At 35.8% G+C, this 14,619-nt stretch overlaps 2 protein-coding genes across 2 annotated transcripts in view; both read right to left on the reverse strand.

Annotated features, from left to right (window-relative positions):
- EFCAB5 (EF-hand calcium binding domain 5) overlaps positions 1-14,619 on the reverse strand; it is a gene marked incomplete at both ends in the record, with an annotated part of 137,916 nt that overhangs the window by 108,081 nt on the left and 15,216 nt on the right.
- LOC308489248 (EF-hand calcium-binding domain-containing protein 5-like) overlaps positions 1-14,619 on the reverse strand; it is a gene marked incomplete at both ends in the record, with an annotated part of 42,620 nt that overhangs the window by 20,068 nt on the left and 7,933 nt on the right. Inside the window, one exon of the mRNA XM_081030142.1 lies at positions 272-428. Within this exon, the coding sequence (XP_080886268.1) occupies positions 272-428 (157 nt within the window). The remainder of the gene's footprint in view (positions 1-271; positions 429-14,619) is intronic.

The following is a 14,619-nucleotide window of genomic DNA, read 5'->3' on the forward strand; positions in this document are numbered from 1 at the left end:
AATCTATATCTGTCTGTAATGACGAGTTTGGGAACTTCAGTCAGAGTCAATATTTTAGAACTCTAGCTGTGGTTTTTTTTTTTGTTTTTTTTTTAAATACTCAAGAAAAAATTGAAAATAATCTACTCTCATGGACTGGACATATCAAGAATTGACTTACCTCAGCAGGAGTGAAAATTTAGATGGAGGCTTTTAGCACTCCACTCAGTATTCAACCATCATCCTCTTATTGTCCATCCCACCTGCCCTTCACAGAGTCCTCCTTTCTTACCACTATCATAGGGATCATTCCTTGGGGGTCTAGGATCCATTCATTGAACTGTTCCTGCAGAGCCTGTCTCCGTGTGTTGGCCACCTTGACTTTGACTTTACTTATGCATTCTCTTTGTTCTTGTTGCTGTTTAACCTTCTCCTTCATCTTAGAGACTCTGAAAGACGTAGAAATAGAATATGTGAGTACGTTGAGTTAAGACCACCGGATTTAACTTCGATTGTTCAAATGGTAGAATACAAGAGTGTAGAACCTCATCTAAACTTTGTACTGGTCTTTTCTCCATGCAACTGTCCTTGATTCAACTCTGCAGCCCATTAATCATATGCTACCTTCTACTATGACTTGCCTTTTTATAGAGGTAGGCCTTATTTTACCCAACTAAATACTATGTTTAGGAAATGCTAAGAATATCCCTAGAAGTTGGCACATATACACTGAAAGCAAGGTTGAATGCACTAAGGCCTTAAGTCGGTGAGCTTCTCTCTTCTCTGGACACAGAAACAATATGGAAGGACTCTGATTCACAGTCTAGGGCGGGAGCTTGAAAGCTGCATGTATAACAAGCATCTGAGGTAATTCTGATGCCTTGGACCAAGCTTTTGATTTCTGTCTAGGAATATATATTGCCAATTTCCTTATTTTGGCCAGAGTCAAATACTGGGACAGCCCCTGAGCATAACAGTTACCCTTGGACTCAGACAGAGCTGTATCATCCAAGTGGAAAATTAGGGAAGAATTGTGATTTCAGTTGTTCATTGTCCCTATTAGGACTTCAAAACCTCCAAACTGGCTTTGATTGAAAGACCAAAATAACTCAGAACTGTAAAAATAGCTGCTGGTTTCAAATGTAATTTTCCAATAATGTCTGAGGCAGGTCTTCATCTTTCAAAGAAGAAAAACTAAGGCAATCTGATGTTAAAATGCAAAAGAATTTTCAGTAAGAACTGGTAAATTGGATACCTTTAATAATCCAAAAGAAACAACTAAAATCTAAGTCATTACTTTATGCCCATATGAAGCCTTCAAAATTCTCCAGGAAAATAAGACTTCAAAGATAAACTTTAAAGTTTGAAGACCAAAGGAGGCAAGTGGTTTAATAGTGTAGAACAGCCTGTTTCTAAACCACTAGAAGGTTAATATTTTAAAGGAAGTGCTAAGTTCCTCTGGTACAACTGCTAAGCTGACAAACTTCCATCACTTATCTCAGAGCCTCCAGTCCCTTTCTTTGCTGGCTCTCCTTCTGCTTTTCCCCTACTCTTTCTCCCTCTGCTGCTTTATCTATCTCCCTCTCTCTCTCATCTCTCCCTTTTCCCTTCTCCCTCTCTCTGCATGACTCTCTATTCTGTGTCTGTCTTTCTTCTAGCTTTGTCTCTTTATTCATTCATTCATTCACTCACTTACTAAGTCAATCACTTATTCACTCATTACACAACCATTTATTGGTCACCTACTATGGATTCTGCCATTAATAAAGCTTAGGGTCCAATGCAGAACAGTTCAACAATATTGTATAATAAGTACTGAACACAAAAATGGATTAATAAAATTGGGTTTCTGTCACATTTCTGTCTGCCTGAAATACTTTTCTCTTTCTCTCTTTGCTTGATTAGGTCTTCTACATCTTTTATGTCCCAGCTCAGACATCATGTCCTCCCACTTGTTAATGCCCACATTAATTTAATGTCCACTGTACATGAGACTCTAGATATAATCTAAAAGGATTTTAAATTGATTAAGTAATAACTCATTGAAGGAATGAACAAAATTTCTCTTCTGTGGTCTGTATTATCTTATGAGGATATCCACATCCATCAACAGAATTCCAGAGCATCCAAAACTCTTAATTTTGCTCAGTGTAGAGTAGGGATAACCTGTTAACACTATAAATATAAGTATACATCCATATTTAAGGAGACTGGAAAGGAGGAAAAACTTGTGGGGTAAAATGCAAAATGGTCACAAATTCTTCCCATTTCTTTATGCATGGCTGTTTGTATGCAGTGTAACTTTGCAGCTCCTCCCATCAAGAGGTTGGAGTCTATTTCTATACCCTTGTGTCTGGTGTGGCCATGTGACCTGCTTTGGCCAATGGACCATTAGCAAACATGATGCAAAATCAAGTTGAAAAGTGCTATTAATTACACCACAATGAAACTGGAAGAAAAAAGAAAGTGCTTGAACATGGATGGGGCTTGCCTCTTTTATTGAACTTAGGAGCTCTTCCACCACCACCTTAGAAATGAGCTTGGCTAGCCTTCTGGATGATGATCCACTTACTTCCATTGCTTTTGCAAACAAGTCATTAATAGACAAGTGACTAAGGCTATCAATTGACACCTTATTACAATGCACGAGTAAGTGCAACTGATACCACGGGGAGCAGAGATGAGTCATGAATCAAGCCCAAGGTTACCATCCCACAAAATCATGAGCAAATATCATAAATTATTATTGCTTTAAACCACTAAGTTTTGAGGTATTTTGTTATGCAGCAAAAGCTAACTAATCAAAGTTCCCCCTCTTAACAAGTATTTTGATATCTTTTAAGGAAAAGCACAGTATAACGCTAACTGATCATTGTGACAGCTCTAGTTGTGACAATCCAAATTCCATCCATCCATTCAAATTTTACAAGGAAAACCTTCCACTTAGAGCAGTATTTGCTTAAATTATATCAAAACTGAATGTTGTATTTCATCAAAACTGGTTCTAACCAACTTAAGTGGATACTGACCATGAATTTTGAGTAACTCCAGTATACCAGACCATTACTGGACCTAAATGAAGACTCTTGACTGTTAAACAATGGGGCTTGTTTTAATCAATCATGTACAAACCTATGGACTTACTCTGTCCTCTACAGTAATAGTTATTAATTATTACATATATAAACAGTATGAAGCTCCCTTCCTAAAACTTAAAAACCCCTGAATTTTCCTCTTCTGCAAGCTATTCAGTGAAGTCTTCACTGGCATGTATTTCTTTGGCAAGTTAATATGCTTGGTCTTTGTTTGTTTGTTTGTTTTTAAGCTCTAGTGGTTTTAGTTTCACAAAGCTAAGCTGGACCTCTTGCTATTCCTGGAGCATAGCCATATTATTCCTGTGATGAGTATTTCTATGAAAACCACATATGATGTATCCACTTAATTATTATACTAATTCTTAGTTTCTTTTTGTTTATTCAACATGTGTCTTATTTATGAAATGAGATTCCTAACATAAGTGTAATGACTTACGAAAAATCTAAGTTACAGGTTAATCAATGATATTGGAACAGAGAAATAATTAGGTTTATTTGGAATTTTATAAAATGATGAAGAACATTTATCATAGCCTCTCCATTAAATACTGATGATTAATTCCAGAGATTTCAACATTAAATACTTGATTACCCCCAAATTAAGATGTATCTCATAATAATCTTATGTATCTAAAAACAAAAAAGCAAAAAAAAAAGCCACACCAAAAAAACCTTTCATCATGAGGGCAAAAGAGAGATTAGGTTAGTTAATTCACAATGAAGTACTATTTCGAGTGAACTCTAGAGGATTGGTAGGATAAGGTAAAGAGGAAGAAGAGTGATACAGGCCAAGGGAATGGTACATGTAAACACCCTGAGTGAGAAAGAAGCGCAGTATGTTTGAAGAACTGAAAGAAATCCTGTTTTTGGAGTAGAGAGTGTGAGAAGGAACGAGGCAGGAGGCAGGGCTAGAAAGAAAGTCAGGGACTTAAGTAGGTCATACAAGGAAGGTCTTACAGCCCAGTTAAGGATTTAGGACTTTATTCTAAGAGTAAAGGGATACCACTGAAAGCTTTTACATTGAAGAAAAACATGATAAGGTTAACCTTTAAAAAACAAATCACTTCAGATACTGGTAAAGAACAGACTGGAAGAAGGCAAGAGTGGATGTAAACATACCAATTAGGAGACTGTTGCAATAGTGCAACTGAGAGATGATGGTGGCTTCGACCAGGGTTGTCACAATGGGAGAGGTCAGAAATGGATAGATTGGAGAGAAGGAGGGAAAATCAATAGGACTTAATGATTTACTGGAAGTGAGCAGTAAGGAAGCAAGTGTCGAGGTTGGTTGATCCCTCCGCTTTTGGCTTGAGACTCTGGATGGTTAGCCAAATAAGACAGTTGAACCTGACGTGCTTGTGAAACACCCAAGTGCAGATATTGAATAGATAACTACATACACTGTTTGGAGCTCAAAACGGGTGTTTGGGCTAGAGATATAAATCCAAGAGGTATGAATGTATAAACGGTAATGGATGTCATGTGTTGGAATGGGAGCACTCAGGGATGGATTATGGCGTCATCGGAGAACAAGGCCTAGTACCAGGCCTTGAGGAACCTTAGTCTTTGAAGATCAGGTAGCGGAGAATAATCCAGCAAAGGACATGGAGAAGAACTGAATAGGGAGAGAAGGAAAACTAGTAAAGAATCATATCATAGAAGGGAAGGGAAAGACTATTTCAGGGGGGAAATTGTCAACATCGTTGAATACTGCTAAGAGGTCATGTAAGATGAGGATGGCAAACTTTCCACTGGGCCTATAATCAACAGAACTGTTGGCAAATAGTAGGAATGGAGAATATTGTGATCTTGGTAAGGGCCATTTATTGAAGAGAGCTTGGAACAAAGTCCAGATAGAACAGGTTGAGAAACATGGAAAGTAGGTAAAATGTGTATGAACAACTGCTTTGCTAAATTTAGCTATGTTTTAGTTATATTTCATCAACTACACTGCATAAGTTCCTCCTGACAAGAACCAAATTTTGTAATTTTTCCCTGTTAGGTATGGCTCAACATTGAGCATACAGTAGTTATGCAATAAATACTAATTGAGTAAAGATGCCTTAATAAATTCAAGTTATTAATTCATTTATCTAACAAACACTATTAAGCCCCAACTCATACCAAGCACTGTGCTCAGTATTGGAAATACAGGTGTGATAGAAAATAATTCTTGTCTTCAAAGAAATTATGAGGAGGTATCTCAACAATTACATTACAGTGTGCTGAAGGTTGACGTGAGCCTATAGATGCTTCAAGAATATATAGAAAAAGTACCGAATCCAGGCCAGATGTGGCAGAATGTATCCCAGAAGAAGTGATACTTAGTGTGGCTTAGAGATGGGTATGAAACTAGTCAGTATATATGCATTATTATTATGCTTTAGGTTGAAAAAAAGTAGAACCTGTTTGGACAAAGTCCTATGACACATATTTGGGTATAATACATAGTCATTCAAATACTATAAAAACACATTTTCCTTCTCTATCCACTCCCTTTTGGCATAATCTGTTTTACTGTACTGATGAAATATGATACTCAATTCAGATTCACAAGATGATGAATATTGATAATGTCCCCTGGGGAGAAGCACCTGTAAGCACAAGGGTTGGGCTGAGTAAAGAGGTGGCAGCTGTCTACCTGAGCAGACAGTTGTCTAGGAAGTCACTGTCTCCTGGCAACTGAGAAACACCCATATCAAGGATGAAACATTCCCTCGGTCTTGCCAAGTCCTAGTGCCAGCATCTTGTAAGGATGAGTTAGACATCTTGAGGTTTTTTGTTTGTTTGTTTGTTTTTAATACAAAAAGTAAATACTTTGAGGTAAAGCCTCAAACCCTTTGCAGATATCCCATTCCAATAGAAACATACACAACAGATTTCTGACATAGTCTGCATAAGTTCATTGAACACTGTATATGAGTTCATTAGCAGGGAATCATTTTAAGTAAAATAAAGGCACGCATCTCTTTCCCTTTTAGTGTTTACTTGGTTTGTGTTTCCTTAATGCTTGAGCATGTATACTGACTTATTTTTCTTCTTTATGTAGCTGTGGCTGAAAAAGTATTTGTCTGAAATATTTCTTTGTAATGCTTTCTTTTCATGGACTAAATATTACATGATTAGCCCATAAGGCTAATAAAAAGGAGTCATAGGAAAAATGCCCAAAAGATATCTCAAGGTGTATCACAGACGCGCAGTGATAAGCAACAAATACAGGCATCAGAGATCATTACTAAGCCAGAACTGCTTATGCATTGCTATAACTGCCATACAGGAAAAGGTCCAAGGTTTTGCTGTGGGTCTCTTAAATATACTTCCTGGTTCATTTGAACTCTCATTCTAGGATTAGGACTGTGTATCAGGACTGGGGAGGAAAAGAGAGGAAATTTACAGTATAATAGGCCCTGCTTCTCTGGAATAGTGTAAAATTCTAACATTAATAATTGTTTTCTGCAAACCTTTTTTTACTATTTAAATGTTTTCATTTTTTAAAATATCATATAGTGAAATTGACCTTTTTGGTGCACAGTTGTACAAATTTCAACACATGTACATATGTGTTTAACCATCACCATCATCAGGCTATTGAAAGTTTGCTGCCCTAATTTAAGAGCAAATTTTTTTCATTATCAATTCACAACGCAGTAGTGACTTACAGAATATGTGTTCTCATGCACTGGAGGAATCAAAAGTGAGAGGGAAAAGATACTGAAAGAAAGATGCTAAAAGAAAAGGAAATATGAAGAAAAGCAAAATGACACAAACATAACTCCTTATTGGTTTTGCAAAATTACATGCAAGGATTAAAGTCCTCTTCAGTTCTATACCTATCTTCCAGGAATTCTGATGAAATGCAATAAAAATATATTGCATGTGTACAACTTACAAACAACAGTATTATTTTATTTTTCAGATAAGTGGCTACCACTATGAAAATTGTTCCAGATTAGGAAGGAGTGTCTTCTCTATCTGTTGTCCTTAGACACCAAACAGAGATGAATCCCTTTTTGTGCTGGGAAGCAGGAAGAAGAAAACTTCAGATCAGGTTTAGGCAGATGAACGTTTTAACATTATCATCAGAAGATAAAGTCTTGACAAACCAAACAAACATTTTATTTGTCTTTTTCTTGAAAATAAATAAGAAAAACTCTCATTCCCAAAACGAATGGACTTCTCCAAAGCTCTCCAATGAATTGAGAACAACACAAACAATGATACAGTTCAGGGAATTTAAAAGCAGGACTCTTTTCGCTAGGATGCTGGGTATCCAAGCTTTAAGTCAATAGACATTGTGCTGTTGTAAAGCATCCCTAGGATTTCTGAATATTCTACAAAAACCTGACACTGTCCCAGGTTGACGTACCTGTATAGATCTTGGATTTTAAGCACCTCTGATTATTCTAACTCTTTCATGAAATTCCTACATCAGTATCACTCCAACAGAAATTGGGCTCTTAACAAACCTCAAATGACTCTAAATATTCAAATTCCCAGTTCAAGAAGCATCAAGGAAATAAACTAATCCTTGTCATATTATTGGTTGTCAATGGAACCTAGACCAGGGTTCTAATCTGCCCATTACTATTCCTTCTATAGTTATTGATAAACACCTAGGTTTATGCACTGATTGAGATTTACATATCCCTAACAGGAGAAAGGATTTGTCAATATATTGATTTACAGCCTTGACACAGTTTCCAATTTTAAGTTTTTTTATGGAACTAGATCTAAATACAAATCTAATTTATTTATCTGCAAGAACAGATGGTGAACAGAAATGTTCTTTAAGCTATTTATTACATTTAATGACACTGCTCCCTGCAGCTATTGGAACTTTTCACTAGTATTAAAACTCCCTTAATTTGGTTTTGCTAAATGATTGGTCTTGAAACTTTATTGTGCATAATAACCTCCTGTGGAACTTGTTTTAAATGCATTCCTTGAGGTTTTGATTCAGAAGATCTGAGGAAGAAGCTAGGAATCTGCACTTTTAACCAAGCACCCAGGTAATTCTGATGTTATTGGTAAGTGACCACACTCTGAGAAAGACTGTTTGAATTGAAAATAAAAATTCCATGTCCACACATAAAATAAAACAAGAGTTAATATACATGTCTCTTACTGTATTCCAGAGGAACATATGTACCTAATTCCAAAAGAATGATCATTTAAGCTTCTAATTAGTTGCTTACCCTACAGGAAGTACACTAAAACAAGTCACACAGAATTAAAATATGAAGATTCAGGAAGGGAATCAGATTCAAAGTGTCTTATTTGTTGTTTTAGGTCTGGAAGAGACCAAACAGCGGTCAGGTAATATAGCAAACTACATCCTAGGTGCCAAATCTGACTTGCTGCCTGATTTTGTATAACTCAAAAGCTACGATTTGTTGTTACATTATAAGGTAATTTTTAAAAATAAAAATAAGAATAATATTTTGTAGCATGTAGAAATTCAAATTAGTATTCATAAATAAAGTTTTATTAGAACACAGCCATGCTTATTCATTTACATATTGTCTATAGCTACTTTCACATAACAGCAGCAGAATTGAGTAGTTGCGACTCAGTTTACCAGGCAAAAAGGTTTTAATTTTTATGTAATAAAATTTATCAATATTTTCATGACTTTGAGTCATGGTTCAAAAGGCTTTTTACTGGTTATAAAGAAATGTAACCCCCCGTTTCTTCTACTTTTTGAATGATTTCATTTTTTACACACACACACACACATACTTAGTAGGGTATATTATTATATGGACAAAAAAAGCTGCAAATAAATCTAAAACCTCATTTAGTAGTTCCATTATTAGTAGGCTTGTTGGTATTATTATTTTGAAGCTATTTTATGTAAATTAATTATAGGATGAAGCAAATAAGTAGTTCTGTCAATCTTATTAGAAACCAAGATTTTCAGTGTAAGAAAAAAAAGAGATACAAATGTAAAATCAAAGAATCAGATAAAAAACCTGAAACATTGTATTTGACATGAAATTATTAATACAAACTCATTATTTAAAAAAATTATGTGTTAGTTGTAAGAGAGCCTAGACGTGATGACAATTCAATACTTATGAGCATTCCTAGTTCCTACATGACTGATCCCACTAAAAGGAACTAAGAATCCTTAAAAAAATAAAAATGCATGAAGCTTTAAAGACTAAAGAAGAAATGTCAGAAAAACACAAGAATCAAAGCTGGGTCAAGGTGAGCACTGAAAAGAAAAAATGACTACAATTGATTAAAATACATTGAATAAATACTAAAATCCATGTGGCCAAAATGATACTCAAAAAAGAACCCTTCCCCAAAAGGGGAAACATTTGCTGACACTAGAGGTGATTATTGAGAGAGAGAGACACACAGAGAGAGAGAGAGAGAGAGAGAGAGAGAGAGAGAGAGAGAGAGAGAGAGAGAGAGAGAGAGAGAGTTTTGAAAATCTAGAATTAAAGGGAAAGAATGAAACATTTATTCTGTCTTACTAGTAGAAAGCATATTTCAATGTAACCAAATATATAGCAACCAAGTTGGATTTATTTCAGGAATTACAAGATAGCTCAAAATTAGGAAATCTATTAATAAAATTCATTATTAATGAATCTAGGGTAAAGATCAAATGATCGTCTCCATAGATGTTGAAAAAGCATTTGACAAAATCAACACTCTTGATTTTATAAAAATCATGCTATGAGATAGACATTAGGTGCATTTTCCTTATGTGAGAAAACATATCTTTTCAGATCAAATGGAGTAGAATTATGGTATATATATGTATAATTTATTTAAATTGTTCATGGTAAAGCAATAATAGAAGAATCATTTCTACTTAAAGCCATAAACAAGACAAGAATACCTGTATCACCACTATCATTTAACATTTATTTGGAAGTAATAGCCAATGTAATCAGGTAAGAAAAAGATGTTGGAAGTATAAAAATTGAAAAGAAAAATAGAAAACTCCTATTACTTGCAGAAAATATGGTAGCATCGTTAGAAAAAACTAAGAAATCAACTAAAAATTTACTATAAACAATAAAATAACTCACTAAGGGAGCAGAATACAAAAATATACAGAAATTAATAGCTTTTGTGTATTCAAAGTATATCTAAATAGAAAATGGAAGAAGAAAGTCCCACTTACCATGGCAACAAAAAATGATAATATAACTAGCAATAAATCTAAGAAGAGATGCAAATGTATATGAAAAAACTTTAAGACAACAATGATGGATACGAAATGAGCAAATGGAAAAACACTTGTTCTCAGGTAGAAACACATTTTTTTCACATTTTTTTAAAATTAAAATTTATTGGGGTGACAATGGTTAGTAAAATTACATAGGTTTCAAGTGCACAATTCTGTAATGCATCATCAATATATCATATTGGAAACACATAAAGTTATCGATTTTCTTTAAGTTAATGAATAAATTTAATCAGATTTCAATAAGAATTCCTATAAGATGTTTTTGGGTGTTCGCTCCCCCTCCTTTTTAAAGTAGATGAATAAATCCTACAGTTCACATTTAAAAAGTACACACACAAGAATACACAGGCGTGATCAGAAAAAAAGATCAGAAAAATCCAATAATACACTCCAAAATATATAGGAATTTAGTAATAAATGTTCATCTCAAAATAGTGGGGCAAAGATAGACTATTCAACAATTGTTATTGGGATCACTATGTAGCCATTTGGAAAATGATAAAGTTGGATCTATATCTTACATCTTACCCTAGGATGGTAATTCCAAATTCAATCATAAAGAAATAAAAAATATTCTGCATGACAGAAGATAAATGGCAGGTGAAAAACACAGGAAAATATTTGTAACTCATCCACATTCTTTTATACAAAAGGAAAAAAATTAAGTATCCATATTTGTATTTGCTTATGTATGCATAAAGAAACTCTGGGAGGATTGGAAACTAAGAACATTAGTTATTTATGGCAGAGGTAGAGTACTGGCTAGACAGAGGATAGGGATAGGAAACTTTTCACTGTATAACTATATATGTTGGCTTTTGAACCAGGTGAATATGTTGCCTATCTGAAAAGTTAAATTTTGAAAAAGTCCCAACTCTCATATAGCTTATTTTCCAGTGAAGGGAGATAGATAATAAATAAGCATACACTTGGGAACCTAGTGAGATAACTAAATCCATGAATATAAGGAACTTATTTAATATACTTCATTACTGCCTTATAAATAGCGAAGCACTTAATAGTAGCTCAACAAATACTTTTTGAATAATTATAAAATTACTTATTTTAAATCCTCTTAAGTTTGTATGATTATGTTATTGTTTTATATGCTTTTCAATATAAAGAATATCATCAACTGAAAATATAACAAGTTGGGACAGATCCAAGATGGCAAAATAGATAAATACACTGTGTGCTTCCTTCCATGAACACATTAAAACTACAACTAAATTATGAAACAATCAACCTGGAAAACCATCTAAAGTCTGCCTGAACAGAAGTTTTATAATTAAGGATATAATTAAGGAGCCACATTGAGACTCGTAGGAGTGGTGGAGACATGAAATGGGCTAACCCCAAACCTCCGTGTAGCTGTTGAGAATCGGGAGGGACATCTCAGACTTGGAAGTTCCCCACAGAGGAGCAAGCCCCACACTGCCCCCCCACAGCTGGCTGTGAAAAACAGTGGGAATTCCGACCATCTGGGTGGGACAGAAGGCTGCAGGAAACCCAGATGTCCTCTTAAACAGTCTGCACACAGACTTGCTCGCAATCACTCACCCTGGGCTCCCGTGGAGGGATGGTGACTTGGTGGGCATCAGAGGTATACAGGGGGGAAGACTGAGGTGTGTGGCTTTAAGACAAGGACTGGAGGACAGTTGCCATCTTCCCTGTGAGGGGGCCTGCTCCTGTGCAGCTAACAGGCAGGTGCCATCATTCCTGTGTTGAGCCCTCCCCCACATGGTAAATCTGAATCTGATTGGCCTGGTGAGCTCCAGTGCTCCACCCTGATGAGATTCGCTGGGAACCCACCCCACCCAACACCCCCAAAGTACCTCCATCAGAGGTACTTTCTTGACAGCAGCCAGTCCCACCAACATTACACTCTTTCTTGGAAAACTATCTGAGTCCATGGACCCCAGATGGGCAGCAACTAGCCTGGGTGTGCTGTGTGACTTTTGCTCAGTAGCTAGCTCCAGGCTCAGCACTGGAACCAAACCAGAGTCTACATTAACCTGGTCATCACAACTCTTCCCACTCTAGTGACTCCTCCCTGAGGCCCTGCCTCACTCAAATCACCTACCACAAAAGACTTTATCAATGGGTGAGCCTTAAGGGAGCCGGCAGGTGGCAGCAGACCTTGGGGTGTCCTGGCTTTTTGTGGAGCTACTCCAGGATGCTCAAGGAACTTAGTGAGAACTTCAGCAAAGAGATAGTAAGCATTAGAAAGGACATAGAAATCATAAAAAAGAACCAGGCAGAAGTGAAGAGTACAATAACTGAAATGAAAAATGCACTAGAAGGAAACCCCAGCAGACTAGATGAACAGAGGATCAAATCAGCAATTTGGAAGATAAGGTAGCAGAAAACATCCAATTGGAACAGCAAAAAGAAAAAAGAATCCAAAAAAATGAAGCTCATTTAAGAGACCTCTGGGACAACATCAAGTGTAACAACATTAACATCATAGGGGTACCAGAAGGAGAGAGGGAAAGCAAGTGATTGAGAACCTAATTGAAGAAATAATGACTGAAAATGTTCCTACCCTGGCAAAGGAAATAGAGATACAAGTCCAGGAAGTGCAGGAAGTCCCAAACAGCATGTACCCAAACAGGCCCTCACTGAGACACATTATAATTAAAATGACAAAGGTTAAAGACAAAGAAAAAAAATTTTTAAAGCAGCAAGAGAAGGCAGCTAGTAACTTATAAGGGAGCCCCCATAAAATTGTCAGCTGATCTACCAACAGAAACTCGGCAGGCCAGAAGGGATTGCCACAAAATATTCAATGTGATGAAAAGCAAGGACCTACAACCAAGACTTCTCTACCCAGCAAGACTATCATTTAAAATCAAAGGATAGATAAAGAGCTAAGAAAAAGCTAAAGGAGTTCATCACCGCCAGCAGTATTACAAAGAATGTTAGAGGGACTTCTTTAAGATGGAAAAAAAAGATCAAAATTATGAATAATAAAATGGCAATAGCTACATATCTATCAACAATTACTTTCAGTGTAAATGGGTTGAATGTTTCAATCAAAAGATATAGGAGAGCTGAATGGATAAGAAAACAGAACTGTTACATATGCTGCCTATAAGAGACTCACCCCAGGTCAAAAGACACACACAGACAGAAAGTAAAAGGACAGAAAAAGTTATGTCATGAAAATGGAAATGAAAAAAGCAATTTTTTAAAGCTGGGGTAGCAATACTTATACCAGACAAAACAGACTTTAAAACAAAGGCAATAACAAGAGACAAAGAAGGCCCCAGTAATCCCACTTCTGGGTATTTATCTGAAGAAATCCTAAATGCTACTTTGAGGGGACATGTGCATCCATATGTTCATTGCAGCATTGTTTACAATGGCCAAGATGTGGAGGCAGCCTGGAGTTGATGGAAGAATGGATAAACAGAAGGTGGTACATATATACAGTGGAATATTGCTTGGCCTTGGAAGGGAATGTGTTCTTGCCATCTGCAGCAGCATGGATGGACCTGGAGAGTATTGTGCTGAGTGAAGTGTCAGACAAAGAAAGACAGAGGTAATGTGATTTCACTTATAGGTGGAATCTAAAGAACAAAATAAACAAACAAAAAATGGAAACAAACACATAAATACAGAAAACATTTTGATAGCTGCCAGATGGAAGAGGAATGAAAAAAGGGGCAGGGATTAAGTACAACTGGTTGTTAACAAAGTAGTTATGGGGATATAGAGTACAGCATAAGGAATATAGTCAATAATATTGTAATAACTATGTATGGTGCCAGGTGGGTACTAGATTTATCAGGATAATAGATGGGAGGGGGTTGGGGACAGGGTGATAAAGGTGAAGGGATTAAGAAGTACAAATTGGTGGTTATAAAACAGTCATGGGGATGTAAATTAAAGCACAGGGAATGTAGTCAATGATATAAAAATAACTATGTATAGTATTAGGTGAGTACTAGACTAGTCAGGGGGATCACTTCTTAAATTATATAAATGTGTAACCACTATCCTGTACACCAGAAATTATATAAAATAATATTGAATTTCAATTATAATTGAAAAATTTAAAAACGGGGGAAAAAGTGAAGGGGAATAAGAAGTCCAAATTTCCAGGTATAAAACAAACAAGTTATGGGGGTGTAATATACAGCATGGGGAATATAGTCAATAATATTGTGATAACATTGTACAATATCAGATGGTTGCTGGGCTTGTATCATGGTGGTTACTTCTCTAAGTATATAAATGTTGAATAATTATTGCGTACCTCTGAAACTAATATAATATTGTATGTTAGCTATATTTTTAATAAAAATATTTTTTAAAAAAGAAAATACAACA

This window comes from Rhinolophus hipposideros, assembly GCF_964194185.1.
Source record: "Rhinolophus hipposideros genome assembly, chromosome: 20".
Classification (NCBI taxonomy): domain Eukaryota; kingdom Metazoa; phylum Chordata; class Mammalia; order Chiroptera; family Rhinolophidae; genus Rhinolophus; species Rhinolophus hipposideros.